General features: G+C 59.2%; 3 protein-coding genes across 10 annotated transcripts; all 3 read right to left on the bottom strand.

The window, feature by feature from the left end:
* Window positions 1-42: 42 nt before the first annotated feature.
* Window positions 43-5,266, bottom strand: CDC20 (cell division cycle 20). The gene is made up of 11 exons (XM_030494359.1): window positions 5,227-5,266; window positions 4,841-5,047; window positions 4,104-4,249; window positions 3,253-3,349; window positions 2,577-2,705; window positions 2,084-2,280; window positions 1,635-1,729; window positions 1,115-1,346; window positions 880-1,005; window positions 592-709; window positions 43-306 (listed from the first exon to the last, which is right to left on the bottom strand). Exons 2-11 carry the CDS (start codon window positions 5,037-5,039, stop codon window positions 128-130), a joined length of 1,518 nt encoding a protein of 505 aa, XP_030350219.1. The 5' UTR covers window positions 5,040-5,047; window positions 5,227-5,266; the 3' UTR covers window positions 43-127.
* A 181-nt stretch (window positions 5,267-5,447) lies between these two features.
* MPL (MPL proto-oncogene, thrombopoietin receptor) lies at window positions 5,448-11,274 on the bottom strand. Of its 7 annotated transcripts, XM_030494357.1 has the most exons (12): window positions 10,985-11,274; window positions 8,773-8,914; window positions 8,274-8,449; window positions 7,804-8,060; window positions 7,571-7,727; window positions 7,276-7,405; window positions 6,835-7,007; window positions 6,588-6,730; window positions 6,274-6,433; window positions 6,019-6,106; window positions 5,820-5,907; window positions 5,448-5,725 (listed from the first exon to the last, which is right to left on the bottom strand). In XM_030494357.1, the coding sequence occupies exons 1-12, from the start codon at window positions 11,238-11,240 to the stop codon at window positions 5,537-5,539; spliced, it is 1,959 nt and encodes a 652-aa protein (XP_030350217.1). In that variant the 5' UTR covers window positions 11,241-11,274; the 3' UTR covers window positions 5,448-5,536. The 7 variants fall into 7 exon arrangements, 6 of the variants coding, with proteins under 6 accessions (XP_030350217.1, XP_030350213.1, XP_030350215.1 ...); XM_030494353.1 differs by having other exon boundaries at window positions 7,276-7,727; XM_030494355.1 differs by having other exon boundaries at window positions 6,019-6,061; window positions 7,276-7,727.
* Window positions 11,275-13,021: 1,747 nt separating this feature from the next.
* Window positions 13,022-26,256, bottom strand: TIE1 (tyrosine kinase with immunoglobulin like and EGF like domains 1). Of its 2 annotated transcripts, none has more exons than XM_030494350.1 (23): window positions 25,634-26,256; window positions 24,849-25,136; window positions 21,356-21,466; window positions 21,092-21,247; window positions 20,868-20,999; window positions 20,442-20,582; window positions 20,112-20,240; window positions 19,617-19,762; window positions 19,331-19,475; window positions 18,925-19,083; window positions 18,598-18,735; window positions 18,185-18,475; window positions 16,901-17,191; window positions 16,059-16,372; window positions 15,747-15,957; window positions 15,497-15,607; window positions 15,196-15,386; window positions 14,955-15,068; window positions 14,744-14,814; window positions 14,471-14,511; window positions 14,252-14,348; window positions 13,927-14,026; window positions 13,022-13,694 (listed from the first exon to the last, which is right to left on the bottom strand). In XM_030494350.1, the coding sequence occupies exons 1-23, from the start codon at window positions 25,677-25,679 to the stop codon at window positions 13,623-13,625; spliced, it is 3,495 nt and encodes a 1,164-aa protein (XP_030350210.1). In that variant the 5' UTR covers window positions 25,680-26,256; the 3' UTR covers window positions 13,022-13,622. The 2 variants fall into 2 exon arrangements, with proteins under 2 accessions (XP_030350210.1, XP_030350211.1); XM_030494351.1 differs by having other exon boundaries at window positions 16,179-16,372; window positions 25,634-26,255.
* Between the last annotated feature and the right edge of the window lie 1,711 nt (window positions 26,257-27,967).

Below are 27,967 nucleotides of genomic sequence, written 5' to 3'. Positions count from 1 at the left end.
AAGCCATGGCCTTCTGTTCCATCAGACTCCAAAAAAAAACCCAAAACAAAGGCAAACTAGAGCAGTTTATTAACTTTTAAAATACTGTACAACATGCTTCCCCTCTCCCCACAGCAGCCCTGTGCACTCAGCGGATGCCCTGGTGAATGATGCTGCTTTTGGCACTGTTTGCCTTTTCTTTCTCTTTCTTCTTTATGGGATCCATCTCAAAACAGCGCCAGAGCCGCAGTGTTTCATCAGCAGCTGCTGAGGCCACTGTTGCACCATCAGGGCTCATGGTCAGGTTCAAGACTCTGGCGGTGTGACCTGAGGAGGAGGAGGTGGTGTGCAGTCAGGGCTGGACTGATCACCACATTGCTCCCCCCCAGCTTGCATAGCCATCTCCACACCACAGCAGCATGAATTCACACCCCAGGCATGCATTTGGAGCAACGGTGTTTCTTCAGCTGCTCCCTCTAGCAGCACGCTCCTGGACACCATTCTGCATCAGTGATGGTCCAAGCTAGACCACGGGGTCTGCTCTAACCAAGGATTACACCTGCCTCCAGCCTCTACCAGCCATCCCCTCCAAAGGCAGAGGGCCCAGCCTACCTCGCAGCTCAGTGACCTTGGCCATTGTTGGATACTTCCATATAACCAGCTGATTCTGTGCAAAGCCATGGCCTGAAATGAACTCCTTGTAGTTTGTTGACCACAGGATAGAACAGACCTGGGAAGAGGCAGTAATGCAGGTAAGACAGGCTGCTTGTGCTGATGCTCACCACCCAGAGGTGAGCACGGTCCCCTCCTCTCCCATGCCTCTGGGCCTCAGGTGCCAGCAGTTCTGTACAGGTGTCCTGCCAGAAGGTGTTTATCTCCAAGTTGATGTTTGTGTCTCACCTGGGAGTGGGCATCAACAGCACTGAGGCAGGTGCCAGAACACACATTCCAGATGCGGATATGTCTGTCACTAGTCCCACCTCCGGTGGCCAGAACATTGGACTGCCACGGGCACCATGCCACAGCCTGAGAGAAAAGGGTTCATCTTAAGACATGCAAGAGGCAGCCTGTGTGCAGCCAGTGCTGTGCACCTGCCTTGCACAGAGGCATGTGCCCACAGCAGCCCTGCGCTCACCTTGACAGCACCCTGGTGCTGAGTGAAGGTCTGTACAGGAGCAAAGTCTCCGCTGTCCCCCTGGGTGCATGGCCAGATGTTCACCAGGTTGTCATTGCCACCACTAGCCAGGTAGCGACCATCTAGAGACCACTTGAGCCCACACACCTCCTGCGTGTGGCCAGCAAGTGTGGCCACATGGTGCTCAGCCACTCTGACATCGTGGTGGTGGATGTGGCCAGTCCGTGCCCCGCTGCAGAGAGAAGACTTGCAGTGTCAGGCTGTTTTTCACCAAAGACCATTTCTGTGCTGTTCCAAGACTGTTGGAGTGAGCAAAGCAGCCACAGGAGCTCTTCACAGCTTCAGCACAAAGGGCAAGAGAGAAGAGAGGTCTCCTCCCCACTGTCCTGACAGAACAGGCTGAGTAAGAAGAATCCCAAACCAGGACAGAAATTCCTCTCTGCTATCCCTAACCTGCACCACTCGAATCTAGGATAAGAATCTGCAACAGCTGGATGCTGCTCTTCAACCACTGCTTTACCTGGAGAGGATGTAGCTGTTCCAGCTGAGGGACCCCACACGGGAAGAATGGCTGGTCATGTTTCGGAGACGTTTCTGCTGCTGTATGTCCCATAGCTAGAAAGGAAGAGCAAGAAATTCTCTGGTGGATGAGGAAACCCAGCTCTATTGCCTTGCCCGGGAACCTCACTGCACAGGCTCTGGCATTCAACCCCATTAGCACAGGGGCAGAGAGAATTTGTGTCTCATGCCTACAGAGCAGAGGGCAACTCTGGGTGTCAGAAAAACCCCAAAACCAATGTGTGCCTTGCATGCTGCACTTGGTCACTGGCCGTGGACATTTCCATGCCACACCAGTCAAGGCAAGTCAGGATGCACTGCATCCTTATTGTGCTAGCCAAGCCTTTGTTCCAAGGCCCCACAGCTCTGGCAATCCCTAGGCAGCAGCTCTAGTTTTACTCCTGCACTCACCTGGACCTCAGCATTACTTGTGCCAACAGCAAGGTAGTTTCCTTCTTTAATCCATGACACAGAAGAAATGTAATCATCTGGATGCTCCATCTGCAACAGCTGGATAATCTCACCAGTGGTGTGATTCCACAGATAGACAGAGTTGTCCAGAGCCACTGCTAGGAAGTTCTGAGAGCTCCAGTCAATGAGATTCAGATCTACAATTTGGAAGAGCAGTGCAGGTCACACTGTGCTTACTTGAAGAGCCCTGCCCTTCACCAGTGCCTCACCAGTCTTCTAGGTGTCACCATGCCCAGCTAGTGGGGCCAGATAGCCCTGATCCAAGTCACCTACAGAGCACTCTGGACCACTGTTCCCTAAAAGGGTACAGAGGGACACTCCAGAAGTGATCCATACTGGTCTAGGTGCATAAGATACTGCAACAGGACCTAGGAACCTTGCTCTAGTGTGGAATGATCTCAATGCCCAGCACTCAATGTTGCAGCCTACTTACAATAGTCATTGCGGATCTCTGGTGCATCTAGGATCCGGTCTGGCATTGAGGAAATGTATCTGCCGTTCTTCCTGCTGGATCCAGGTGTCATTTTCTGACTGTAGAGCACTTTCAGGTTGTTCTGATAGCCTGTGTGCAGAGGAACAGAGCTGTTAGCCTGAGTTATTGTTTCCTCCCAGCTGAGCACTGCTCACCCACTGAGAAATCCCTTCCAGTGAAAATGAAATCCCGAGGGAAGATATGCTCAGAAGACTGCAGTGCGCTCACCACTAGCAGCATGAACTGCTGAACCAAGGCAAGCTCTGATTCCCTAACTCACAAAACCAAGTTTAATTGACAAGCACTTGGCTTTCTGTATCCCATTATGTTTAGTGACAGTTAAGCTACAAAGTGCACAGAGAGTTTGAAGCTTTTGCAGACCCTGTTCAGGAAGTTTTGCCACCTGCTGTACAAGTGAGCAATTAACACCCATTTCAACTGCTGTAAATAAATTCACTGTAACTTATGCCACCCCCCCCAACCTCAAGAACCCTAAGAAGGGGGACTCCAGTGTGCACAGGAGCCCTGAGAAACAGCCAGTTGATCTCTCCCATGTCCACGCACAGGCCCTCTGTGTTGCTGCTCCTCTGCCCAGATCCCTGCAGCTGAATCACCTCAGGCAAACCCGATGCTGTACCTTCTGGAGCATTCTGTGGCTTTCCACTGAGGCGGAGGATCTTTGCCTCTTCTATATCAAAGCCATTCAGATTCACTGCCCAGGCTTTCTGTTGCTCCTGCAGAGACAAACCACCCTCAGTGAGATGCATTTGAAACACAAAGTCCATGCTGCACTTAAAACTGCGGCTGGCAGGCATACACCCAAGCCCCTTTCTGCTAAAACCAGGAGGTGTAAAACTGCGCTGTGGGAGTCAGCTGCAGGCAGGCAGGTCAAAGGAGTTTTTCCTCCGACATTGGCACCCTGTCCAGCTCAACATTTTCATACACGACAGTGGCCAGTTTAGTGTCTCATTGCCAGTGGGGAAAGCCACAGCCCCACAGGACCAAATGCTTCATAAACAGTTTTCAGAACACAGTGTACACATTCCAGAATAGCTCCCATGTACACATTGTCCTAGAATAGCACCACCAGCAGTTTCTCTGTGCAGGTTCACAGCTTTGTGTCTGTAGCAGCCTGCTACATTTTAAAGCCTCCTTAGCCCAAAGCTGAATTTTGCTACCAGAAGCAGCACAGGCTAGTGAGTGGAAGCAGAAGTGTAAGAGTATGCTCTTCCCTGTGTCTAGGGAGACAGCCCGATAGAGCAACTACGCTCAGGCTGCCCATGTAGCAGCTAAGTGGCTGTTCCATCTGCAGGCTCTACAGCATCCACCTGAGGCTCTTAAAGCCCAGAGCTGGAACCAGTGGTGGCTGGAACTATCAACCCCATGTGCCCACTTGATACTACTTTGTAAGTTCTCTGTAAAAGGCCGGGAAGGATTAGGTGTTTGATAGTAATCAGTGTAGTAATTGTAACTTAGCAACATGCTCACCTTCTTGGTAGGTGATTCCTCAGCAGGGTCATTCTCTTTGGTTAGGAGGAAATTTGCCATGTCCATCTGCATAGTGCTGCGATTGGGAATGTAGCGATCACCCCCAGCCTTTGTTGGTGTGTTCTGGATTTTGGATCCAGATTTACCTGTGTTCACATGCATAAATATTGTCTTACAGCTACTGAATAGCTTATATTAGAGCTTTCAAGAGACAGCAAACCCAGCACTCTACCACATCACTCCTATGAGGCATGCTCCAGGTAAGGACTCAAGAGAGCTCATACCATCCAGTCACAGGTAACTCATACTTTTACCCCACCCTCCCCCCCATATAAATGCACTAAGCTCAGGTGAGGGACTGCCAGGAGACAACTCCTTAGGCCTAGAGAAACAATCCCAGAGTTCACAGATAAGGGGAGGATGCAGAAATACTGTTAGAACACGTAAAGCTGTCAGCAGACTGTCGTGCCCACACTTGTCCAAACGCACCTCCGTGCCAGCCAGGCTCAGCTGGGGATCAGCAGCTCACCCAGCCTCAGCGCGCACAGCTCTGCCCTCCTCATACCAGGGAGGAGGAGACGGGTGGCTCCAGGAGCTACGCCATGGAGCCCACCTCATCCTGCCTGGCCAGGAACCGGCTGGGGCAGCCTGGCGCGGAGCTCAGAGCACCGCGGCTGCAGGCAAGCGGCCGGGGCGGCGCTTCCCCGCCCGACCTATCCCACGACGCGGCCGCTCACCGGGTGTCCTGGACGGCGTCTTGCTGGAGCTGTGGGAGCGGTTGATCGGCTTCATGGGCGACACGATGGCGGCGGGGCTGGGCCCGGGGTCGCCGCTCTCCTTGGCTTTGCGCTGCCACCGCGCGGGCGGCGCGTTGGGGATCGGCGTGTCCAGCTTCAGCAGCCCGTGCAGGTCCGTCTCGAACACGAACTGTGCCATGGCGAGCGCTGCAGGCCAGCAGCGTCAGCGGGACCCGCGTCAGCCGGCCGGGCTGCGGCCCTGCTCCGCCAGGCCCCCCCCTCCAGCTGCACCGCAGGGCCCGCTCCACCACCGGACCACCCCCCCCCCCCCCGGCCACTCCTCAGGGCCCTCTCCACCGCAGGACGCCCCTTAAGCCGCCCCTCACCTCCGCTCCGTCAGTGACGCTCGCGCAGCCCCGCTCCCCGCTGGCATTTAAATCCCGCGCGGCCGCTCCTCCCATTGGCTGCTTCAAACCCAACCGCTCCCCGCTGCCATGGCGACCACTGCCCGCCACACCGTGATTGGCTGATCCGCGGGGCGGGGCGGGGTTCTCCCCGCCGGGCGGCTACGGGTGCCGGGTGGGTGGCGGTGCCCCGGCAGTGCCGTGCCGCTCCCCTGCGAGCCCGGGGCGCGGACAACGAGAGAGGAGCCCGGGTGTTTGCGCGTCTCCTTTATGCCGGGGCGGGGGGCGCGGGTCAGGGCGGCCCTCGGGGTTCCCAGCCGCTCATGAGTAGGTAGGACTGGTTGGCGATGTCGGTGCTGGGCAGCCGGTCCGCAGCGTGCTCCGGCGCCGGCGTCCCCGCCTCCCCCCGCGGGCCGGGCAGCACCTCCAGCAGGCAGGGCAGGACGGGCTCCTCCGGCGGCTGCTTGTAGAAGATGTTGGCCTGCGGGGGACACACAGAGGGGCGCGGTGGGGGCTGCCCCCGGAGCTGCCCCGCGGCGGCTCGGCCGCGGTGGGCGCTGCCCCGGCCCCCTCACCTGGCCGTGCTTGCTGCTGTCGTGGAGGAAGCTGCCCAGGGCGCGGTGCAGGTCGGGGACGGGCGGCCAGAGCTTCTGCTTCATGTTGCTGAGCGCGGGGAAGGGGGTGTTGAGGGCAAACCCCAGTCCTGGGGTGCCCTGATGGCCCCTGGTCTGGTGCTGGACCCTTCTCACCCCCCGCCCCACACACAGCCTTTACCTGTAGAGGGAGGGGAAGGTGCAGCGCAGCCCCAGGAGCACTCCTGTGAAGAGCAGCAGCACCACCATAACGCTGGGGATGATCCAGCCTGCATCAGAGGAACGCTGGCACTGTAGCCCTCCCCAGACCTGCCACTGCTGGGCCCTTCACAGCCCTGCCACCTTCACCTGCTGCTCCCTATCCAGCACTCCCAGTTTCCTGCCCTCAGCCTGTGGTTCCTCTGGCTGCAGCCTCTGCTCCTGCCCTGTCCCTTACCCGCATCAACCATGGCATCAACCACGACAGGCTTGGACCAGGCGCTCCAGCTGCCCTGGTACCACGGCCCGCTGGGCTGTGCCCGCACCTGGGCATGGTACCGGGCACCTGGCCGTAGGTCCAGGACTTCTTTCCTGGCTGCCCGCGGGACCTGCAGGACCTGTGGGGCAGAGCTGAGCTGGAGACGACAGCTGCTGTGGGGCGGCCAAAGGGCAGCACTGGGGTGTGGGTCCATCCTGCCTGACCCCATGTGGGCCATATGCTGGTAGCAGAGGTGGGCAGGGCTGCCTGGGGGAGCCCTGGCCATGCCTTACCTTCCAGTCATGGCTGTTCTCCACAGCGTAGCGGACCTGGTAGTCCAGCTGCTCCGCCAGCATCTCCAGGGGCGGCAGCCACTGCAGGGTCAGCTGGCCCTGTGACACTGTTGCGTGCACAATCTGCGGGGCCTCTGTGAGCACTGTTGGGAATGCGGATGTGTCACTGCCATGGAATGGGACATGCTGCATCCCCCATAAGCCAGGCATGGTCAATGGCAGGAGCCATGGTGGCAGTGGGACTCACCAGCCTGGTGCAGCCAGAAGGGCTCCTTGAAGTAGCTGAGTGTGGACAGTGCATGGGGCTGGGTGACATTCACCAGGACGGAGATGGCACTGCCAGCCCTGGGCTGGAAGGTGCAGGTGTGGGAGCCCAGTGCCTCCACGCTCACCTCCTCACACTGCTGCCATGCATCTTCCCTGTGTGAGGAGCAGAGAGCCGGTCAGTCCCACTGTGGTGGCCCCACTCCCCTCACCTGCTGCCAGCCCTGCTCTGGGGACACCCTTGTCCCCACAAGCCAACGTTGCCCATAGTCAGAGGGGCAGTGTGGCTGGGAGTGGTGGTGGGGAGGTGCGAGGTCCATGGTGGAAGGGCAGGGCACAGGGCGCAGTGGGATATGGGACACAGGCAGTCCCCGGAATGTGCCGTCCCTTTGCCTGAGAACCGTGTCCCTGCCATGGCCCTTACCTTGTGCCAGCCCCACTTGGAGGTGCCCGGTAGAAGAGCTGGTGGGAGCCGGGGGGCTCTGCAGGGTCCCAGCTCCACTCACAGCGCACATGCCGCAGGTCGGGGGTGCTGCAGCACAGCCCGATGTCTCCTGGGCAGATGAGAGCCAGGGGAGGGAGGGGGCTGCTACCCCTTGGTCCCCCAAAACTAATGTGCTGCACCTCACCTGCCCCAGGCCCCCCACCCTTGCAGCCCCAGGCATGGGGGCCTCCCCACTGTGCCTGCCAGCACTGCAGTGGTGGGGATGGCTGCTCACCGGAGGAGTGAGGTGTCTCTGCAGCCACTGCCTGCGACCAGGGTCCCCAGACACCATCCATGGAGGTGCCATCAGGCTTACTGCGCACCTGGATGTGGTACCTCACCCCTGGCTGCAGGTCCTGGAGAACCACCCAGGTGTTGGCCTGGACCAGCCCCTGTGGGAGAGGAGCCAGGCTGGGGAGCAGCTGCGCCCCTCAAATCCCCCTGCCCAGCCCTGGCTCCTCCATGTACCTGCCCCGCTCCCGGGGAGGCTGCAGCTGCCCCGGTGGTGGGTGCATGGGTGCTGACAGCTGGACGGATGGAGGGGTCCCCAGGGCGCTGCCCTGCTGCGGTGCTGCAGGACGTATCAGAGGAGCTGGCAGGGCAGCACTGCACCTCGTAGAGGAAGAAGTTCAGGTAGTCGGCGAGCGGCGGCTGCCATGACACGCAGAGCTGCCCTGCAACCCCAGCCCAGCGGGCCGTGATGTTCACTGGGGGGGCGATAAGACCTGTGGAGAACGTGCTGGAGTGTTTGCCCTCCTGTGGCAGCCCTCGTTTAGGCACCCCTGATCCTGCCAGCGGACACTGAGGTCCCCCAAGGGCTGCCTCCATGCCTGGCATGTAGGGTTCTGCCAGCCCCTGTGGTAGTCAGAAGGGCAGGGGACCCAGGTCTGGGGACTGCCCTGGTGTCACAGGGACATTGCCCAGTGGGAGGGACTCACCCACCGCATCCACACTGAGGTCCCGCCAGTACTTGGTGCGGTTGGTGGTGGCATCCAGGACGCGGAGGTGGAGCTGGGTGAAGAGCCGCACGTCCTGGCTGGGGAAAACACAGACGTGCCGTGTCCCGCCGGCCCCATAACGCCATGTGGAGACTGTGCATGCCGTGGGCATGTCCCTGTGGAATGTAGAGTGGGGTCCTGCACACCCCATGCCTCCTGCCTGGGGCCAGGCTGGAGGAGAGGGGACCTAGAGCACAGTGCCAAGACCAGCATCTTCCCTGTACCCCATCCACTGCAAGGCACCATCTCCATGGGACTGAGGGACAGCCAGGGTCCCAGCCCTGCCACAGGGTGTACGGCAGCTGCTGTGTAACTCCAGTGGGCTCTCCACCCTCTTTCCTTGCAGCTGGGAGCCACTGGGATGGCATGGAAGGCTGCGGCACTGCTGCTCTCTGTGTGGGCAAGGGAGAGACTGGGCTGTGTCCCCACCACCTCCTACCTGCTGTACCAGTAGTAGAAGTGGCACATCCTGCTCACTGCCTCCTCCTCCTCCTCATCATCATCCCAGAAGCAGGTGAGGTCCTCAAAGGAGCGGGTGAAGCAGAGGATGTCCTCGGGCACCCCTGCCAGCAGCGCAGCGTCTGGGAGGAGTGTGGGCATGAAGGAGCCCCTGGGCATAAACCTGCCCCCATCCCACCTGCATCCCCATACCCATGCCCTCTGGCTGGCTGCCCCCTGACGCCAGTGTGTGCAGGAACCTGGGGTGACATGGACAACGACATGGCTGAAGCACAGGTTGGCATGTGGGGAAGGACACGGTGCGTGCTGGCCGCCGGCTCACACTGGGGTCCTGGCTGATGGCAGGGCTGCCACTGCCCAGCCCCACTGCTCCCCCCTCCTCAGCACATGGGGTCCTTTGGGACAAACAAACGTCCCGAAATAGCCCTGCGGTCGGTGGGGGGCTCAGGGGCCGGCGATCGAGGGGAAGCACCCCTGCCCTGCTCACGCCGGAAGGTGCGCGGAAGTGAGATAAGGAGGAGCAGTGCCCCGGGAGAGGGAAAGGGCCTTGGGGCTGGCATGGGGATGTGTGGCCCTGAGCAGGGGGATGCTCAAACCCCAGCCCCAAGACTGCTTGGGGGGGCTGCAGGTTTCTCTGCCCCACTCAGCAAGCTGCTGTCCCTGTTGTCGGTGGGATGAACTTAGAGCATCACACCCTGCAGAAACTCCATCCCAAGCACTGGTGGCTGTGCTGACACATTGGTGCCTGTGCTGACACATTGTCAGGGAAAAGAGGACAGCCCCAAGATGAAGATGTGTGAAGCACAGAGGTGGCCTTGCTGCCCTCAGTATTGCTCCAGCGCTCCCTTCTCCCCCACTGCCTCTGCCCTGGGACCTGCTCCATCCCTCCTCCTCCTCTTCCTCGTGGAATGTGCCGCTTTCCCCAGGGGCTGCCCCACAACAAGCCCCTTGCCATTGCCTGGCCCTGCTCCATGTGCATCTGTTCTCTGCTACACACTCCCAACACTGCCAGTTGAGCCCACCCTTGGCAAAGAATAAGTGACAGTCCCCAAAAGTTCTTGTCACCTCGGTGTCCCTCTGCTCTCCTGTCCCTTCCCTTGCCCTGACCCCCAGCCCTGTTCCTCCTTTCCCAGCCATGTTGCCTTCCTCCCCCAGCCCACATCCCCTCCCCACAGACCACAGCCCCCCCACCTCCTCTTCTCTTTTTGCACCCCATTGCCCCTACCCCAGGCCTCATGCCAACTGCGTGACCCCCCAGCTCCCAGCTCTAGGGGATGGGGTGGCTGCGTCCCAGAATCCCGGTGACAGAAGGGTCCATGGCACCGGTGGGAGGCCACACTGGTCCTGCAGGCTATGAGAGCATCTTTGCTTTTTTTCCTAGGACAGTGGCCACACAGATCTGCAGCCCTTGGGGCACAGCGATATCCTACAAGCTGAGGGCAGAGGGATGATGAGCCCAACCCCAACCTTCCTCCCACTGCCCCTACAGGGGTGATTCAGAATGTGCTCCTGAGCCTGCTGTGGACAGAGACCTGGGGTGGAGCTGTAGAGATGAGCAGGAGATCAACAGGATTTTGATCAGTGAATGCTTTTTATGGTGTTATAGAAAGTGTTAAAAGGGCTGAGGATGGGCTCAAGGAAAGTGTGGACAGGCCTGCAATGGGAGAAAGCTGTGAAGCGGCTCTGCCAGGCCCAGGGAGCCAGGCTGGGGACAGCTACGAGCTGAGCTGATGATGCTCATCAGGGCAGTAAGATCACAGTAGGGCTGGCACAGGAGCATTGGGATTAGCCTGGCAGTGCCACTGCGTTACCTGCAGTGCAGAGCTGTGCTGTCACATGTTAGCTCAAATTTGGCTCAGACCCTCGACATCGTATCTCCAAGAACTTTTGATGCACAGGGAGCCCGTCTGCTACCCGTGCGAGACTGGGAGCCACAGGCTGACATACCAAAGGGCACCCAGGTGCTGCCAGGTCCTACCTGCAGAGAGCAGGGATGTCCCTTTGCTCCGGGCACCCCAGGGTTTCCCACAGGTGAGACAGGCACTCCATCACCCACCCCGAACACCCTCCTGGGATGCCCCCTCCCCAACCCTGCAGATTTTGGCTGCCATGAGGTGTTTGCTGCCTGCACCCAGTGTGCCAGCTCCTCTCTGGCCTATCCTTTGCAGGAGAAAATGGCCCCAAGGACCTACCTTGGGATGTCACCAGCTCAGTGGCCGACAGTGGGCTGCGGAGGCTGAGCAGGACGGCAGGGAGCAGAGGGAGCAGCCGGCCCCGGCGCAGGCAGGCTGCCATCCTGCAACCCGTGTGCCGGGGCCGTGTGTGCCGTGCTTGGCCCTTCCCAGCACCCTGCTGGGAGCTGCTGCGGCTCCTCCGGGTGATACCTTTATCTGGGAAGTGGCGGCTGTGCAGCTCAGGAAGCCTGGCTGGAGGCTCCCCCCGCCCCATCACCAGCACTTCCCCGTGCCCAAAACCACCATGCCATGGCCCCACCACCGCCAGCCGCAGTGCCAAGAGAGACTGCTCCTATCAGATAGGCGGCACGTCCTGCCCTTGTGGCTACCGGCACGCCGGGAGGCTGGGGTAGGAAGAAAAACATCCCCTGAAAAACCAGGGAGGCCCCTGTGTGGGGCAGGGCAAGACAGGGCAGAGCAGGCTGTTGGGGGCTGCAGGGACATGGGGTGGCTGCTCCGGCTCCATCCCACCCTGTGCTGCCTGGCACTGGTGTGCACTGGGTCCTCTCTGCATGGCCCCGTGGCACCGTCCCTGTGGTTGTCCTGGGAGCTGCAGGCACAGGGGTATTGGCAGAGCCCACACAGGTGCTAGTGGTGCTGGTGTGGGAGCAGGGACACCATGGTGGGGTCCCACAGACATGGCCAACCTCATGCCAACCCACCACCCCTCGGTGCGAGAGGCCGAAGGGGTGTTCCACCCTATTGGGGTGCAGCTCTGTGGTGCAGCCCAACAGGCTGCAAGGAGCCACTCACACACCCATCCCCACCATGCCAAAGGTGGGTTGTCTTCTCCTTGCCTTGCAGCTGGGACAGCACTGCAGACACCAAGGGGAAATGGGAAGAGCCAGCACCAATTTCTCATGGTTAAATTTTGCCAAACCACTCCCAATTCCTTCTCCATCCAGGTACTGGGCTTTGCCATCAAGGAAGCAAAATCAGGTTTGAGCAGGGCTGATAACATCGCCTCAGATGCTGTTCCTGGCTGGCAGTGAAGGAGGTGCAGAGGCAGTGGCACATGTTGGGCTGCCTGTGGAGGCCTGTGCCCATCACTGTTTCACTGGGGACTTCAGTGATGGGGCAGAGAAGCTGCTTACTGATGGCGGCAGCTGACACCAAAGAGCACTGGAGGCCAGAATGGGCAATCAAAATGGGTATTGACAGGGTTGAAACACCTTCTGGGCAAAAAAGACTCATGCCCAGAAGGGCAAATTCAAATGCCCCTGCCTTTGGCTGGGATACCAACCTCCAGAGGACCAGCCCTTGCTCCCTTCAGACTGCAGAGGATGGCTAGAGAGGCAGCTGGGTGGCATGCATGGGGCTTAGCAAGCTGAAGCCAGCAGAGATGAAGCCCACACACTACCAACACCACGCTGCAGCAGTGCAGGATGGGCAGGAGCTCCCATGGGAGGGTCAGTGCAGAGCCCAGGCGATACTCAAGGGACCAGCACAAGAGAGGGAGTCACCCCAGTGGCACGTGTTTGAGCAGGGTGCTTGAACATCACAGTCCCTTTGTGAGACATGGCGGGTTGCTGGCGCTCAGGCAGTGCTGGGCAGGCAGCAGCTGGCCAGGGTGGGCAGGGTGCGGAGCTGCACAGCCCTGCAGGACTGCCCGGAGGAGCAGGGCCATTCCTGTGAGGAACAGCCAACCGAGGGGAAGCTGCAGGAAGGGTTTTCAAGCGTGCAAGAGGCAGCTATGCAGAGGGAGGACAGTCCGTTCTCCGTATCCCTTGGGGACAGGACAGTCTTAAATTGCAGGGGGAGAGATTCCAGTTAGATCTAAGAAAGATCTAAGAAAACCCGTCCCCATGGCATGATGAGACTTGGGGCTTGTCTGGGGGTGCTGGGGCATCCCTGGGGATCAGCAGAAGACCCCAACAAGGACAGGATCCCGAAGAGTGCCCACCACAGCAGCAGACCACTGGGGCCATGCATGCTGTTCCCCAGTGCCACCAGGGGCGCAGAGCTGCGTCCCCACCTCCCCTTCTCTGGACCCGGTTGCCTGTTGCACTATGTTTATTGTCCATAAGGCAGAGCTGGCACCTCCAAAGAGTTACCGCAGAGCTCGAGGCTGTACACAGCCAATGCTGTCCCTTACGCCTTTGCACTCCTCGGGGTGGCCCTGTCCCAAGCTGTCAGGCAGTGACGTTCAAAGTCCCACTGGCACCACTTCAGGTCCAGAGTATGTGGAGAGCTGCAGGGCAGGCAGCTGCTGGGTCGCTGCTTCCCCTCTCATCCCAAACCTTGAGCATTTGTGTCCATGGATTCAGGCGGCAGCACCCTGGCTCCTGAGAAAGCCCCTCTCCTGCCTGCGCTGCTGCAAACACCCTGCTGCTGCTTGTCCTTGGGGCCATCCCAGCATGTCCCCCAGCAGCATGGGGCCGTGTCGGTGGCTGGTGGCATGCCAGTGTGGCCAGCACACACTGGGTGGGCAGCCAGGGAGGGGATGGCACAGTCTTGCTGCAGCAAAGGTGCTCTCGGCAAGGGGCACCGGTGTTTGGATGCTTGGCCCCAGAGAAGGACGGGCAGCTCCTCGTCCCCATACACTGTCCCGGCAGCTGGGGCCAGCATTGCCCCTCTGCGCGGTGCCAGCGCAGTCTCACGCCTCCTCAGCAGTGGCATCGATGCCTGCGTAGGTGAAGTTCTCAAACAGGGCCATGTTCACATAGGCCTGCAGGGGAACCCCAGTCAGGAGCCAGTTGGGACAGTGTCCCCAACTACCTCCCATCCCAGCTGGCATGCTCGCCACCCCAAAAAGTGATGCTGGGGTTACCCCCATGCATGGTGGGGTCACACAGGTTCTGCTGCTGGATGTTGTTGCCCCCCCAAGCCCAAGGGATGCAAGCATTCGGCCAAGCCCTGTACAGGGTGGGTATCCCTCCTGCTGAGCTGCTAACACTCACCTTCCTGGCCTCCAGCATGCGGATGAGCTGCATGGAGATCTGGGCGAAGGGTGGGCGCTCGTAGGGGCGGTCACGCCAGCACTGCCGCATCAGCTCGTACCTGGGGGCAGAGAGCCAGCGGTGGCTCAGTGTGCATGGGGGTAGAGGGACCAGATGGGGGGAATCAGGTGGGAAACTAAAGACCAGGAAGGGTGTTTGGGGTGTGGGATTCCAGCTCATCCCACAGCCACAGTGCAGAGGAGAACCAGGCAGGAGCTACTGTAAATTGGCGGGAGCCCCATGGGGTGGTGGGGTCAGGAGGACATTGGGCTCTGTGCCCACTTACACCTCGTCGTCGCAGTTGCGTGGCTTCTCCATGCGGTAGCCCTGGGGCAGCTTCTCGTAGAGCTCAGCACACGTCATCCCGCAGTACGGCGTCCCCCCTGCGGCCAGATACACACAACTGGCTGCGGTGGGATGGTCCCTGGGATGTCCCCTCTGGGGCTGAGGGAGGACCAGACCTGCAGGGACCTGAGTGGAGGCAGGGGACACAGAAGAGCCTTACCCAAGCTGACAATCTCCCAGAGCAGGACACCAAACGACCACCTGAAAAGGCAGGAGCCGAGGCTGTGATGGAGCCCCCAACACGGGGGCAAAGCTCAGGGTGGAGCGGGCAGCCAGGGCTTCGGCTGAGCTGGCAGCTCCTCAGGGAAATGCATCAGCATCACCCCTAGCCCTTGCAGCACCCAGAGCAAAAGCAGTGCGCTGACCACCCTGGAGAGGGATGGAGATGGCCAGGCCATGCCCCAGCCCCAGATCCCCTGCCTGCAGGACTTACACATCACTTTTGGTGGTGTACACACTGTAGTTCAGGGACTCGATGGCCATCCAGCGAACTGGCAAGCGACCCTGGGGAAACAGAGGGAATGACCATCAGGGGAGGGGAGATGCCCTGTGGATGGAGGGCAGATGTTACCCAGCTGATCCTGGCATGGTGGGTTGTTCCCGCTGAAGGCAGGCCCCGTGGAGATGCTTTGCTCCTGCCTCACCATCGTCTTCTTCACATAGACTTCCTCCCCTCTGGAGAGGCCGAAGTCAGCAATCTTGGAGGCCAGGTTTTCTCCCACCAGGATATTCCTTGCTGCCAGGTCCCTGTGAATGAACTGAAAGGGGCCAGCAGTCAACAGGAGCCATGTGCTCCCTCCTGCTGGCCCCAGAGGTCTCATACCGTGATAGGGAGTCCTCAGGCCCCAGAGAAAGGATGCTCTGATGGTCTTGCCGGGGATGTACCTGCTTCTCACTCAGGTACTGCATCCCCTTGGCCACGTCTGAAGCAAACTGGAGGAGCTGCTGGGAGGTGAGGGTGGAGGCGGTGCCGTGCTCCTTGGCAAATGCCGGGTCTGTCTCCAAGACTCGGCTTTTGCGGAGGAAGTCGAGGAGATTTCCATAGGGAGCATACTCGATGGCAATGTACAGGTACCCTGGGTGACAGGAGGAGGTTGGGCTTGTGGGACTCACCCCAGCAAAGAGGAATACACAGCTGGGAAGGGCGTGTGGGGCTGGGGAGAGGGGAAAGGGGGACAGCCCTCACCCTTGTTCTCGCAGGCACCCAGCAAGTTGATGATGTTGGGGTGATGGCCCAGTTTGCACAGCACCTCCAGCTCCCCAGCGAAGTCACGATGGTCGTTCTCCGAAGCAAACTCTGGAAGCAAAGAAGGGATGGACACCTCAGTCCTACAAAAAAGCCCTTCCTCTGCATATCTGCTGGTAGCTCATGCCCCTTCACGGCCCCAGGCATGGCCCAGGATCCAGCTGCAACCCCCAGATCACCCCATGCTCACCTTTCAGCATCTTGATGGCTGCATTCATTTTCAGGCCATCCTTTTTGATCATGGCCCTGATGACCTGCCCGAAGTTGCCCTCCCCGATCATGTCCTCAAACTTGATGTCTTCCCACTCCAGGATGGGGTAGCTGAGGGGCTCGGGCTGCGGCTTGGGCCGGCGTGTCAGGGTCAGGGTCCCCGAGTTGAACTGCAGGATGGTCTCTTCGCCCTGGCAGACGGGAGCGGGTGAGGTTAGCGGCACCAGGCACCTCTCTGCCCGCGCGGCAGTCCCGGCAGGGCAGGTGTCCTGGGCAAGGGTGGGCTCCGCACCCTCTCCGTGTGGAAGTGAGGTCTGGCTGCATCCGGACTGGAGGCTACGGAGCGTGACCTGGATCGGGCTGGGACGAGGGGAGCTGGGGACACGGTCCTGGCGGGGCAGGCGGCACTCACCGAGCCAGACTGGTATGTAAAGGTGCGGCGCCGGTGGAAAAAGTTCTTCTTGATGAGGAAAAGCGCCAGGAGGGCAAAGAGGATGGTGAGGCAGGTGACGGACACGGAGCCAACGATGGCCAGGAGTAGCTGCTGGTCTATTCCTGCCTGCTCAGTGCTCTGGCTGCCCAGGCTGGGCGGCACGCTCAGTGCTCCTGCCAAAAGGAGGGATGGAGGGCTGTGGTCCACGGCTGACCCCTGCCCAGGCCAAGCACCCAGATGGCAGCCCTCTCCCAGCACCCTGGGACCACATGAAGACACTACAACCACATCACAAGCTCCTGGTGCCATAGTGGCACAGGAATGAGGGTGTCACTGCCTGGGCCCTGCCACTGAACCTGCTGCTTTCTGGACCTCCAACCAGCTCTGAGTCCACCCACCAACTCCTCCCATGCTGGCTCTGTCCTGCTTCTCTAGCCCCTCATGCACCATGCCATCCTCTGGTCAAGGCAGAGCCACTCTGTGTTGCTGTGCTGTCACCATGCCACCCCTGCCCCATCAGGACTAGGAGGAGCAGGATTTCTGAAGACACCCACAGGTGTTCTGGGCTTGGGCTGCTGCTTCAAAGCCACTCTCTGAGGTTACCACTGAGTTACCACTGGTCACTCTTTGCCGACCCAGATGCTGACCCCAAGTTCCAGCAGAGCTGTGAGCTCACTACCTGCTGGTACCCCCCCTCTCACCGTCCCCCAGGGTCTTGGCTTTCACAGGCTGGCTCCATTCTCCTGGGACATGGGAGTTGGCACGGACACGAAACTGGTAACTGGTGCTGGCATTGAGGCCCCCGACGATCTTGGTGGTCTCTGCGCCGCTGTCGGTGTCGATCCACTGGGGCTCACTGGTGCCCCCCACCTGCTGCAGCTCCACAATGTACTTGGTGATGCCCCCATTGGGGTACTCGGGGACCTGCCAGGAGAGCCTGACAGCACTGTCAGACACGGACTCTGCTGAGAGTGACCGTGGTGAGGAGGGACCTGGGACAAGGCAAGGAGAGCGTCAGTCCCAGGACAGGTCTGCTGGAGCTGCAGGGGCTGAATGCTGCTGTGAGGACCAGACCCCACGGATGTCAATGGGAACCAAAGCTGTGCCAGGTCTGAGGGACCTCCAGGGATCCCTGACTCCTGCTTGGATGAGGTGCAGAAGGAGGTAGAGCTGCTTTCCAGGTACAACAGTGGGGCAGGACTGTACTCCAAATGCTCCCAGCCTCAGGGACTGGACTGTCAGGCTGGATGTCTGTGTATTGGCTAGCCCTTGGGATATTTTATTTCTTCAACGATCTCTCACATACAGTGTTCCCACCACCTCCTCTGAGGCTTCTCCAGCCTGCCCACATCCCTAACCCCCATCCCCAAATCACACAAAGCTCTTACATGCACCAAGTGGAGAAAACCTCACATCTTCCAAGCCTGATGCCCACCAACCCTCCTAACATGTACCAGTGGCAATGAGCCTCCTCGAAGGCGTCATGCACTCCTTCCCCTTTGGCTGCCAGAAAGGTTGCTCAGGTGATGCTCCACCTCCCCTACATGAACGGCTGCTGGCATGTGTGTGTGTGCTCACAGGAGGGACCAGCAAAATTACCAGGCAGCAGGGTTAAAGAGAACTAAAGGGAAATACTTTTTCATGCAAAGTATAATTATATGAGGAACTTGTTGCTACTTGCAGTCTAAAGGCTGCAAGTATAGACAGGTCCTTGGGCAAGGGTGCAAAGGACACATTTGTTTGTGAGCATCACTTCCGATGGCCTGAATGTCATGTTCGGCTTCAGATGTTTCTCAGCTGCTTAGTGCTGGAGCCTGTGGGGTCTAGTGGGGAAAGGAGGACCCATTTTCCCCCAAGCAGCTGTTCATGCTCTATCAGAGGTGGGATACAGGAGCAGCCAGGCAAGGGGATGGTCACTGTTACAATTATAACTGATTTATCATTGTAAGTCCCTGTAATAATTCCCTGTGTTCTGCTGGACCCACCTTTGCTGTTGATCATGACCTTGTAGAGGTCAGAGGGAGGCCCCAGGCTGGTGCAGTGGTACACCAGCACCTCCAGCCCGTACTCCTTGTTGAACTCCAGGTCCCCGATGCGGGCAGAGAGCACGGAGATGGAAGTGATGTTTTTCTCAGAGACCAGCTGCTTTGCAGAGTCGAAGAGGTGGACGATGAACCCATGTGCTGGCTCGTGGTTATTTGGCAATTTCCAGTTGACGTGAAGTGTGTTTTTCTCCTCTATGGACCAACCTTCGATCACAGGCTTGACAGTGGGCTCTGCAAACAAAAAGGCAGCAAAACATTACAGTGCATCAGCCCCGGGGCCTTGCAGAGCCTGCGCCATGCAGGGTTAGGGGTAGGGTCAGCGTTAAGGTCAGGATGAGGGAGATGATGCTCACCAAGGCACTCGGTCACCATGATGGCCTCGGGCCCCTTGCTGCCCTCCCCACCGTCCCCTGGCCGGCTCAGCTGCACCTTGACGATGTAGGCAGTCACCGGCCGGAGGTTCATGAGGGTGATGTTCTCACTGTTGTCAACTGTTGGCCAAGAGGACATGTGAATGCCATGCCCATGACCCACAATCTGCCCTGCCACCAGCATCCTCCTCAGCATCACCATGGGGGTCCCAGGAGAAGGTGGATGGTCAAGATCCCCACTGGCTAGACCAGCCATCCCCTCCCACCCAGATCCTACCTGTGTCCCCCAGCCCCCAAGCAGACACATACCCACAATGGATGACCACGCTGAGGTGTCATCTTTGGGCTTGTAGAGCAACTTGATGGAGACAATGGGTCCGTCACCAGAGAAGCAGTCCACGGGCGACACCACGAGCTGGCGGCTCTGCTTGGCCAGCAGCCGGGGGGGGCTCAGGGGCGCTGGTGGCACTTGTGGGGGGAAGGAAGGAATGACACCAGTGGGACTGGGAGCAACGAGGAGCAGAATGTGGGTACGTCTGCCACCTCTTGGCTCCTTCCAGCTTTGTCAAGGAAGTCTTTTATCACCACCCAAACCTGTCTGCTGGCACTGCAACACATGATGGGTGGCTCCCAGTCTAATGCGGGGTGTCTGGCATTGCCACACCATGCTGCCAACCTCCCCCAGCAACCCCAGCTTGTCCCACTCTTTCCTCACCTCGGATGTTGACCTTGACTTTCCGGCTGTCCTGGCCTCCGGTTGTGGAGACACGGCACTCCCAGAGCCCCGTGTCTGCCTTCGTCAGGCGTCGCACCTGAAACTCGCAGGTGATCTGCCCTGACTCGATGATGGCTTTGATGAGCTGCAGTCACAGAGGGTGCCATCAGCCCCCTGGCTCCCCACAACAGCCTGAAGCTGCCCAGCAGCCCACTGGGGAGATGGGTGCTTTTGAGGGAGCCAGCAACATGGGGATGTTGGTGGGACAAGGGCATGGGGGCAGTACCTTGAGCACAGTGCCATCAGCCTTGCGCAGCTCCACGCTGTCACTGGTGGGCAGTGGGTTGCCCGTGGCCACGCAGCTGACAACGGGCTCTGAGCCTAGGTTGAATTCTAGCTCTGAGGCCAGATGGATGATCTGAGGGAACCGGTCTGGCACACAGAAATCAGCATTAGGGCTGGCCCCACTCCTCCGAGGGCAGAAGAGAGGCTGGCACCTTGGTGCCAGGGGGCTGGAGCCAGATGCTGTGGTCCATTGCTGATCCCCACCCCATGCTCCAGGCTCAGCAATGCTAATAATCCCAGGGGGCCAGACTACATCCGAGTGCCTTGCAGTGCCCAGGTTTCCATAGGGTTGGGGCTATTTCTGCAAGTAAGGCGGGTTACTGGGCTGGCTGGTGAGGCCGGCAGCCAGTGGCCCCTCAGTCACCGGTAAGGAAGGAGCTGGAGCCCATGCAAGGGGGGTGGACAGAAACCCACTGCAGCCCCACGCCAGCCTCACCTGACTTCTCGCAGTGCTGCCCATGCCAGCCCGCCGGGCAGACACAGCCACTGAAGCGGTTACAGCTGCCTCCGTTCCGGCAGGCGCACTCCAGGGCACAGTCAGGGCCATAGTATCCTGGGGGACAGGCTGCAGGAAGAGGAGAGCTTGATGCTACCCCCAGCCATGGTGCAGGCAGACACCACAGGCAGCTGGTACAGGCAGCAGCACTGCTCAGCCTATGCTTATTTTCAGGCTGGGAGAGGTGCTGCTGCTGCTGGAGAGCAGAGCCAGGTCCTGGAGGAAGCCCAGGTTGGATGGGTGAGCTGATGGACACCCATGTCCACGTACCTTGGCTGCAGCGGGAGCCACTCCAGCCTGACGCACAGGAGCAACCGTAGGGGTCAGGTAGGCAGAAGCTCAGCCCCCTGCAGCCCTGGGCTCTCTGGCACGTCTCCTGGCAATTGCGGCCAAACTGGCCTTCCCTGCAGGCTGGAAAAACAAGCGTGGTCTGCCCTCACCTGCTGTTCACACATGCACTGCTGGCTCAGGTGCTCCAAGCCCCATATTGCCACCCTGAGCAAGCACGGGAGCCATGTCCTGCTGAGAAGGTGGACGGCCCAGCCCTGCTCCAGAAACAGGGGCGCTGTGGGCAGAGGGGCACTGGGGATGCACATGGAATGCCTGGCCATGGTGCCCAGGTCTGGGGGTGCAGCGGGGCCCCCTGCATGTCCTGGGCACAGCTCCCACTGCTGGGCAGCCCAGCCCAGCACCTACCTCGCTCGCAGCGGGTGCCCATGAAGCCAGGAGGGCAAACACATTCACCAACATGGTCATGGCAGATGCCGCCGTTCAGACAGTCAGGACAGTCCTTCTCACAGGACGGTCCCCATTTCTTTGCGGGACAGGCTGCAGAGAGAGTGGAGGGCGCTCAGGGTGGCACCACGCACTGGGGTATGGCCGCCTGTCCCCACGTGCCAGGGAGCCAGGGTCCTGCTCACCTCTCACGATCAGGCGGTAGAAGGCACTCCACAGAGGGCTGTCCCCCATGAACGTGGCACTGTAGACACCGTTCTCGCTCACGCTGACATTGGGGAGCGTCAGGATGACGAGGTCGCCCCGCACCTCACCACGGTCTGTGGTCTGGTAGTAAGTGCCTGGAAGGGGACAGAGGGTGACCCGGGGCCCTCCTGCATGCCCAGGGCCGGCACCAGGCACCAGTTGGGAGCAGCCTCAGCCCCTGGCCTGCTCTCGGGGCCACTTGCCATTTCTTTTCCACATAACGTCTGTCTGCTTCCTCTTGAGGACCCTGGCAGAGAAGGTGGCCGGCTCAGCAATGTTCACAGACTGCGTGGCCTTCACTGGGAAGAGGTGGGCTGTGGAGGAGGAGGAGAAGCAGGCTGAGCAGCGGTCACCCCCAAGGGCACTTACACCCCAGGGTACTGCAGCAGCCCCAGCCACCCCGAAATATAGCCCTGGTGCAGCCCAGCACCCACCACCCATTTCTGCTCATCATGACATACCTCCCTGTCCACCCCATATGGGAGCTGGGACCCCAGAGGAGCCTCTGCAGGCTCCTCCAGCCACTGTGGGCAGACTCCAAGCAGTGGGACAGGGCACCCTGCCCTCTGGCCAGTGCCAGCCTGATGTGGGATGCTGGTGGCAGCAGCCTGGGGAGGTGACGCTGAGACAAATCCACACAGTGCACCCTGCTTGCTGCTGTCTCGGGAGGTGCAGAGCGGCGGCAGGCAGTGACAGCATGGGCAGGTGAGGGGCAGTAAGGGGAAGCAGGGGTTATAGAGGGCTGTGTGCCAGCCCACAGGACCAGTGGCCCTGTCATGGCTGTTTTCCTGATTTCCCAGGTGCTGGGGTGTGCAGCAGCAGTGAGCTCCCACAGTATTACTGTGAGTCAGCCAGCACTCAGCTCTGAGCACAAACGGGGCTATAAATACATTAAGACCTGGGAAACCAAGCCCAGGGTGTGCCAGGAGAGACACAAAAGAGGGCACAGGCAGGCGCTGGCTCTCAGATCTTGCCATCACGCCAGCTTGCGTACACTAAAAGCAGCCACACCAGGCTGGAGCTAAGGCACATCCAGCCCTGTGTCCCGCCCCAGTGAGGCCAGGGACCAGGAGGAAGCTGCACACGCCGCAGACACCCAGGGAAGGGCACTGCAGGTCACGCATCCCAGTAATTTGCCTCCCCACCTATCCCTCTAGCTGGGGTCTTTCTACCACGGACTTTGCAGCCCCTTGTAAAGGGCACATAGATGTGGCCTCCATCCTGTCTCATTCCTTTCACTTGCCGGAGTGAGAGCCCGACATGTCCCCTGGGGATCCCCAAACACAGCGCTTTGCATTTACCTACACTGAATTGTATCTGTCCCTCCATCACCACTCAGCAGTGCCTGCAGCCCCCCCCCCAGACCTAATCCATCCATCTCTGCAGTCATCCTGGGGATAGCAGCTGGCATGGCCACTTGTTCAGCTGTTTGTAACCACAACCAGTGGCACAGGTCCCTGCAGAGCACCCCCCCGCCCCGTGCCATGCCAGTGGGGACTTCCCCACATGACAAGAACCACAAATTAACTCCTATTCTTGCTCCCTTTATTTTAGCCAGTTATTTACTCATTCAAAGACCTGCCCTGCCACCCCCTGGGTGCAGAGTTGCTCCCACAGAGCCTTTGAAAGGGAATTGTCCCAGTTTTCTCCAGGAACCCAAGCAGACAGTGTCAAGTGGGTCATCCACAGCATTCTCACTGCAGCCACCCCAGAGACTCTCCCACTACAAACTCATGCTGCCTCTTCCTCAGGGACCACATAACCACAAATTCTGCTCTTTATTACAGTTTCTACTAATTTCTGTGGTTCTGATTAGGGTTTACAGGACTGTAACTCCCTACCCAGAGAGCTTTTAGGAGAGGCTGGTGTCCCACAAGCAGCCTTGCTGCCTGCCCTCCACTCATGCTCACAGCAAGCCTGGCCTGGCAATGCCATGCTGCTCCGTTCGGCTATTTATTGCCTGCCTCCTGCTACCAACACTGGCATTTTAGGCAGATCCCGCAGCAAGTTTCCCCAATTTCTCAATCGAGCATATGGATGAAAAGATACAAGGATTTCGGGTTTCTGCAATTGTTATTCTGGGTGTCTTTTTGCTCTGGATATTGTAAAAGATAGTTTATTGCCAGATTTAAACCCTTCTGAAATTGCTCCTCAGGATCTCTTTGGTTTGCTTTACTTTGCTTTCACAGCAAAATTGCCAAAGTTTATCAACCTTCCTATGTTGTTCTTCAAGCGTGACCTTTCGGGAGATGCCAGCTTTCCTCTAACAGCATTCTCCACCCACTGCTTTATCACCCTGGCCTGTTTTTCTGTGCTTTTGGGCTGAACAGGAGAGATGATACAGGCCAAGCCTTGTCGGGTGGGGTGGAGGGGGGTGGGGGTGTGTCTGTACCCAGCCTGCAAAGTTGTAATTCTTGCTTACTTTTTCCTTTAGGTTTTTTGGGTTTTTACCTCTCTAAATTAAACAGAGCCACAGCAGCTTTTTTGGCACTTGGAAAAGAGACGCTCTGTTGGCATTTGTAACTCACACAGAGGCTTGGACCTAGACACCAACCAGCTCCTCCACAGTGCTATTTTGGTCCAGCTATGTCGACCCAGGAGCAGGGAGCTGGCTGAGAGCGCCCCCCCATAGAACACTGTGACATACTGATGGAGCCCCAGCGCTGTCGCCTCACTCCATGACCTATGTACAGGGACACTGGGGGTGCAGAGCCCCCTCTGTGCTTCTTGCTGCCCATTTGCTGCTGGCCATTTCCCCTCTGCTTTCTCCTGGTGCCTCTGCCTCCCTCCCTCGGTGCCTCTGTGCCGCTCTGTTTGCCCAGACTGGCTCTCTTTCTGATAGGACCGCTGCCATTTTTGTGTTGAGCCTCTGACTAAAAGGCACAGGCTGGTCCTTGCTCCCTGGGGGATGCTTGGACCCCACCAGCAGCCTCTGTTCTCCACCTTGGAGATAACAGAGCTGCTTGCTAAAGCTGTGTTTTAACATAGGCAGGGAAACTTGTATCCCCTGCCTCTCCTTCTCAGCAAAAGATCAACTGTTTTAGCCAAAACTATCTAAAAAAAAAAGCTATAAATCCTCCTGAGGCAAACACTACAGAAAATTTCAATCCTAATAGTTTTGCAAAGTCTCAAACACGAGGGCAGTGAAGGCTGGGGGGTCAGTGTGGGGCAGTGCTGCCCCAGGTGCTATCCCTGCCACCGGCCACCCCAGGGAGGCTCATATGGCCCAAAATGGAAGTGGAAGACAGGACCCCAGCACTGCCCTTGGCTATGGTGTGCCCTGGCATCATGCTCGCCAAGCACTCAGGGGCTGCCGGAGATTCACCCCAGCACTGCCTCCTCCCCGTGAGCCTGCGGTGGGGACATGAAGCTGGCACAGCTCCAGGGGGTTGCCCCCCACCCTAGTTAATGATTTCCAGACCTCACCACCTCCTCCAAGGGCGCCCAACTTCCTCTTGGACCTTGCTCTGTTTCCAGGCACCGTTCCCAGCCCAACCGCCTGACCGTGCTGCAGCCCATTCCTGCGCGACTCAGCCACCCTCCTCCAGCTGAACATCCCTCCTTTATCCACCCCACGGGTGCTGGCAGACCCCAAACATAGCCTGTGGGTCACCACGATCCCACCACCAGGCTGGTTGGCACTGGAATTGCGAAGCATGGGGCAGGTAGCTCCCATGTGCCCCCCCAGCCTCTCACCATTGTGGCTGTTGTGCACGTAGACGACCTGTGCCTGCTCGGTTGGGGTGCGCCCCAGGCAGTAGAGGATCCCCACCAGGTCGGCCATGGAAAAGCCCCTGGCCTGGACGTGGTTGCTGCGGTTGCGGTAGTTTTGGAAGCCTGTCTTAGGGTGCGTCATCACGATCTTGTTCTCCCGCTCGATCTGCAGGTAGCTCACGTCACGCTCCCCCATGACGCAGGACAGGTAGAAGTCAGAGTGCGACAGGCTCTGCACGTTGGCGATCAGGGTGATGTCCAGGATAGCCCCTGGGATGGAGGAGCATGAGGGCACGTCACGGCGGGACAGGGGCATGGCCATCCAGCCCTGCCTCAGGGCCAGATCCCGTCACCCTCGTGTCACCCCCTTTCCAGGACATTTTTGCCACCCCCAGCCCAGGACGCACTGCCAGGACATGGCCAGGTTGGGTGCAGACCCATGGGGATGGCATGGTGGGCATTTCTACTCTCCTTTTGGAGACCCGCATGGGCACAGCCCCCCGCCATGAGCCAAGCATACAGCAGGATGGGTCTTGGGCCCCTCTCCTCCCACAAGCTGCCCATGCCCCAGCCCCATGCTAGGGAGAGGCAGGCAGGGGAGGGCACTGCTGGCCTCTGAGGTCTCCAAATGGCCGATCACAAAGGGATGTTTCCTCCCTCCAAACCCTGCTCTGATGGCGCCACTGAGCTCCCACAGCTGCTTCATCCCACCCAGCCTCCCTGGGGTAGGGGACTGCTCCCTGGGGCAGAGGGAAAGGGTGATTTACCTGCCAGCCATGGGAGGAGAAGCAGAAGATAAACCTGGAGTCCCATGTCCTTGGAGCGTGTCCCGAATCTGGCAGAGGTCAGAAAATCCCCGGCATGTCCCAGCCACGGGGGTCAGAGCCAGAGGCTGCGGCTGCCTAAGGGCTCCACGTGAGCAGCAGCTCAGGACCCCTGGCCCCTGCCCGTGCCCCTCATCTTGCCTCTGCCCTGCTGCTCAGCTTCCAGGGCAGCCGGGACCACCTCTTCTGGCACATAGCCTGGGCACGGTGAGGAAGATACCTCTGTCCCTGCTTGCTTGGTGGCCACCTGGCTGCTCAGGAGCAAAGCTTGGTGGCGAAGAGTCCACTGAGGTCCTCTGCCTGGCGGCAGCTCTCCTTGGGAGCAGGCGCCCACCCCTCTGGGGCTAGGGCAGCATGCTCAGGGCTTCCCAAGCCATGCTGAGATCCCAGTCCAGCCAGGAGGTGTCCCAGCCCCGCTCCTCTCCTGCTGTATGGGGGGTCTCATGCCCTGGTCCAGCCAAGTGGCAGCATCCCGTCCCTTCAGTGCAGCCCCATGGCTCAGGGCTGTGGGAAGGACTCTCTGGAGCAGGGAAAGGAAAGGGGCCAAGGGGCCGTGGCTGGTGGCGGCGGCGGAGCCAAATCCTGTTTCCCATGCGGCGTTTCCTGCTCTCCACCCATTGTTTGGAGTCGGCCCTGACTCCAGGAGCCGGTGGAAGCTGCCCTGTGCAGGCTGTCCCCCGGAGAGCGGCGTGCGGCGATGCTGAGGCCGTACACACCTCGTGACACCTCAGCCTCCCGCCGCCACGAGCCAGGGTGCTGAGGCATGGCCCCACCTGGACTCACGCCTGCAGCGGCCTGTGGCAAGGTCGCTGTCCCGGTTGAAAGGGGCTAGGCAGACCAGAGTGACCAAAAGCCATCAGCCTGCATAGGAGGGTGGCCACTGCCCAGGGAGAAACCCCTCCATGTTGCAGTAAACATGTCTGGGAGGAAGTGGAAAGCAGCAGAAAGCCTGGATTTCCCTGAGCACTTTCCCATGCACAGTGCCAGCACGGGCAGCAGCACAGGCACAGCATGGCATGGCACTGCTGTCCCCACACCCAGCCCTCCTGCAAGGCTGCCCCAGCCTCCGGCGGGCTCCGGGCTCCTCGCCTGGAAAATGAATGGCTTTCCCCAGGAAAACAGCATAAGCTTCATCCACCAAACCTCCCACTGCTTCACAAATCAAACTGTTCCCACGTGAAAGCCAGGGCTGCTGGGGAGCAAGCCTCATGTTTTGGTGTGTCCTGAGCCTGTACCGTATCCGGCCAAAAATCTAAAGCACACATGGAGAGGAAGGGGAAATCCATTCATCGCTTCCGACTATTTACAGTGCGCTCCAGGGCCGCGCAGTGCCCACGGCGGCAAAGGGAGGAATGGCAGCGGGCAGGGGCTCCCCCAGGGCAGCCACCCGGACACGCTGCGACAGGAGGCATGGAGAGGACCTGAAAAAGATGGATACCAGATGCAGCTGCCCCCGTTTGCCTGGAAAACTAAGCACAGTGCTTTGCTGTGGGCTGTGCATATGTGAAGGCCTCTGTTTTTGGGAGACCCCCGGGGCACTTGGGGCACAACCATAATGTAAATGCGGAGCATGAGGCCATCCCGCAGTGGGACACACAGGGGCTGGGCAGCCAGGCTGGTCTCTCCTACCATCGGTGCCCTGCTGGGGAACCCCCCCATCTCCATTTGCCTGGTGAACTCCAAGGCCGTTTGCAAGCGCAGTGGGTCAGGGACTCATCCGCACACTCGGTACAGCTGCAGGAAGGGGACAGATACATGAATAGATAAATAAATGACTTCTGCCCCTAGTTCACTGCCTGTCATGGTCACAATCATAATTGCCATCGTGCCACCACATGCTTACACGTGCAGCACCTCGGAAAGCAACTCGTTCTGTGTTCCCTCAGCAGCACACCGAGCTGTGTGTAACGACAGTTATGATGCACTCTGTGAAATGGCCTCCGACACAAGGATCTGTTTGAGGACAGGATTATTTACGCAGAACAAACACACTTTATGTGAAGGCTTTGCAACCCTGGGCCCTGCCCACTCCTCCCAGGAGCACAGCATGGCTCCTCTTACTGCCTGAGGGCATGTTGCTTTGCTCTTTTGGGGAATGGGAGCCATTTGGGGTCAGCTCTCCACACCAGGTGATGCTCAGGAGGTGTCAGGGATCCATCAAGGAATCTGACCCAAGCTGATTTTTCCCCTTGCATTTTTTTCTGGGAACACTTGGGTAAGATGTGTCTCTCTGTGTGGATCCCTTAGGTTGGAGGTGGTGCAGGAAACCTCCCTGAG

This window comes from Strigops habroptila, chromosome 8 (genome assembly GCF_004027225.2).
Source record: "Strigops habroptila isolate Jane chromosome 8, bStrHab1.2.pri, whole genome shotgun sequence".
NCBI classification, from domain to species: Eukaryota; Metazoa; Chordata; class Aves; order Psittaciformes; family Psittacidae; genus Strigops; species Strigops habroptila.
The sequence above is the reverse complement of the archived record's forward strand: the minus strand, read 5'-3'. Positions and strand labels throughout refer to the sequence as shown.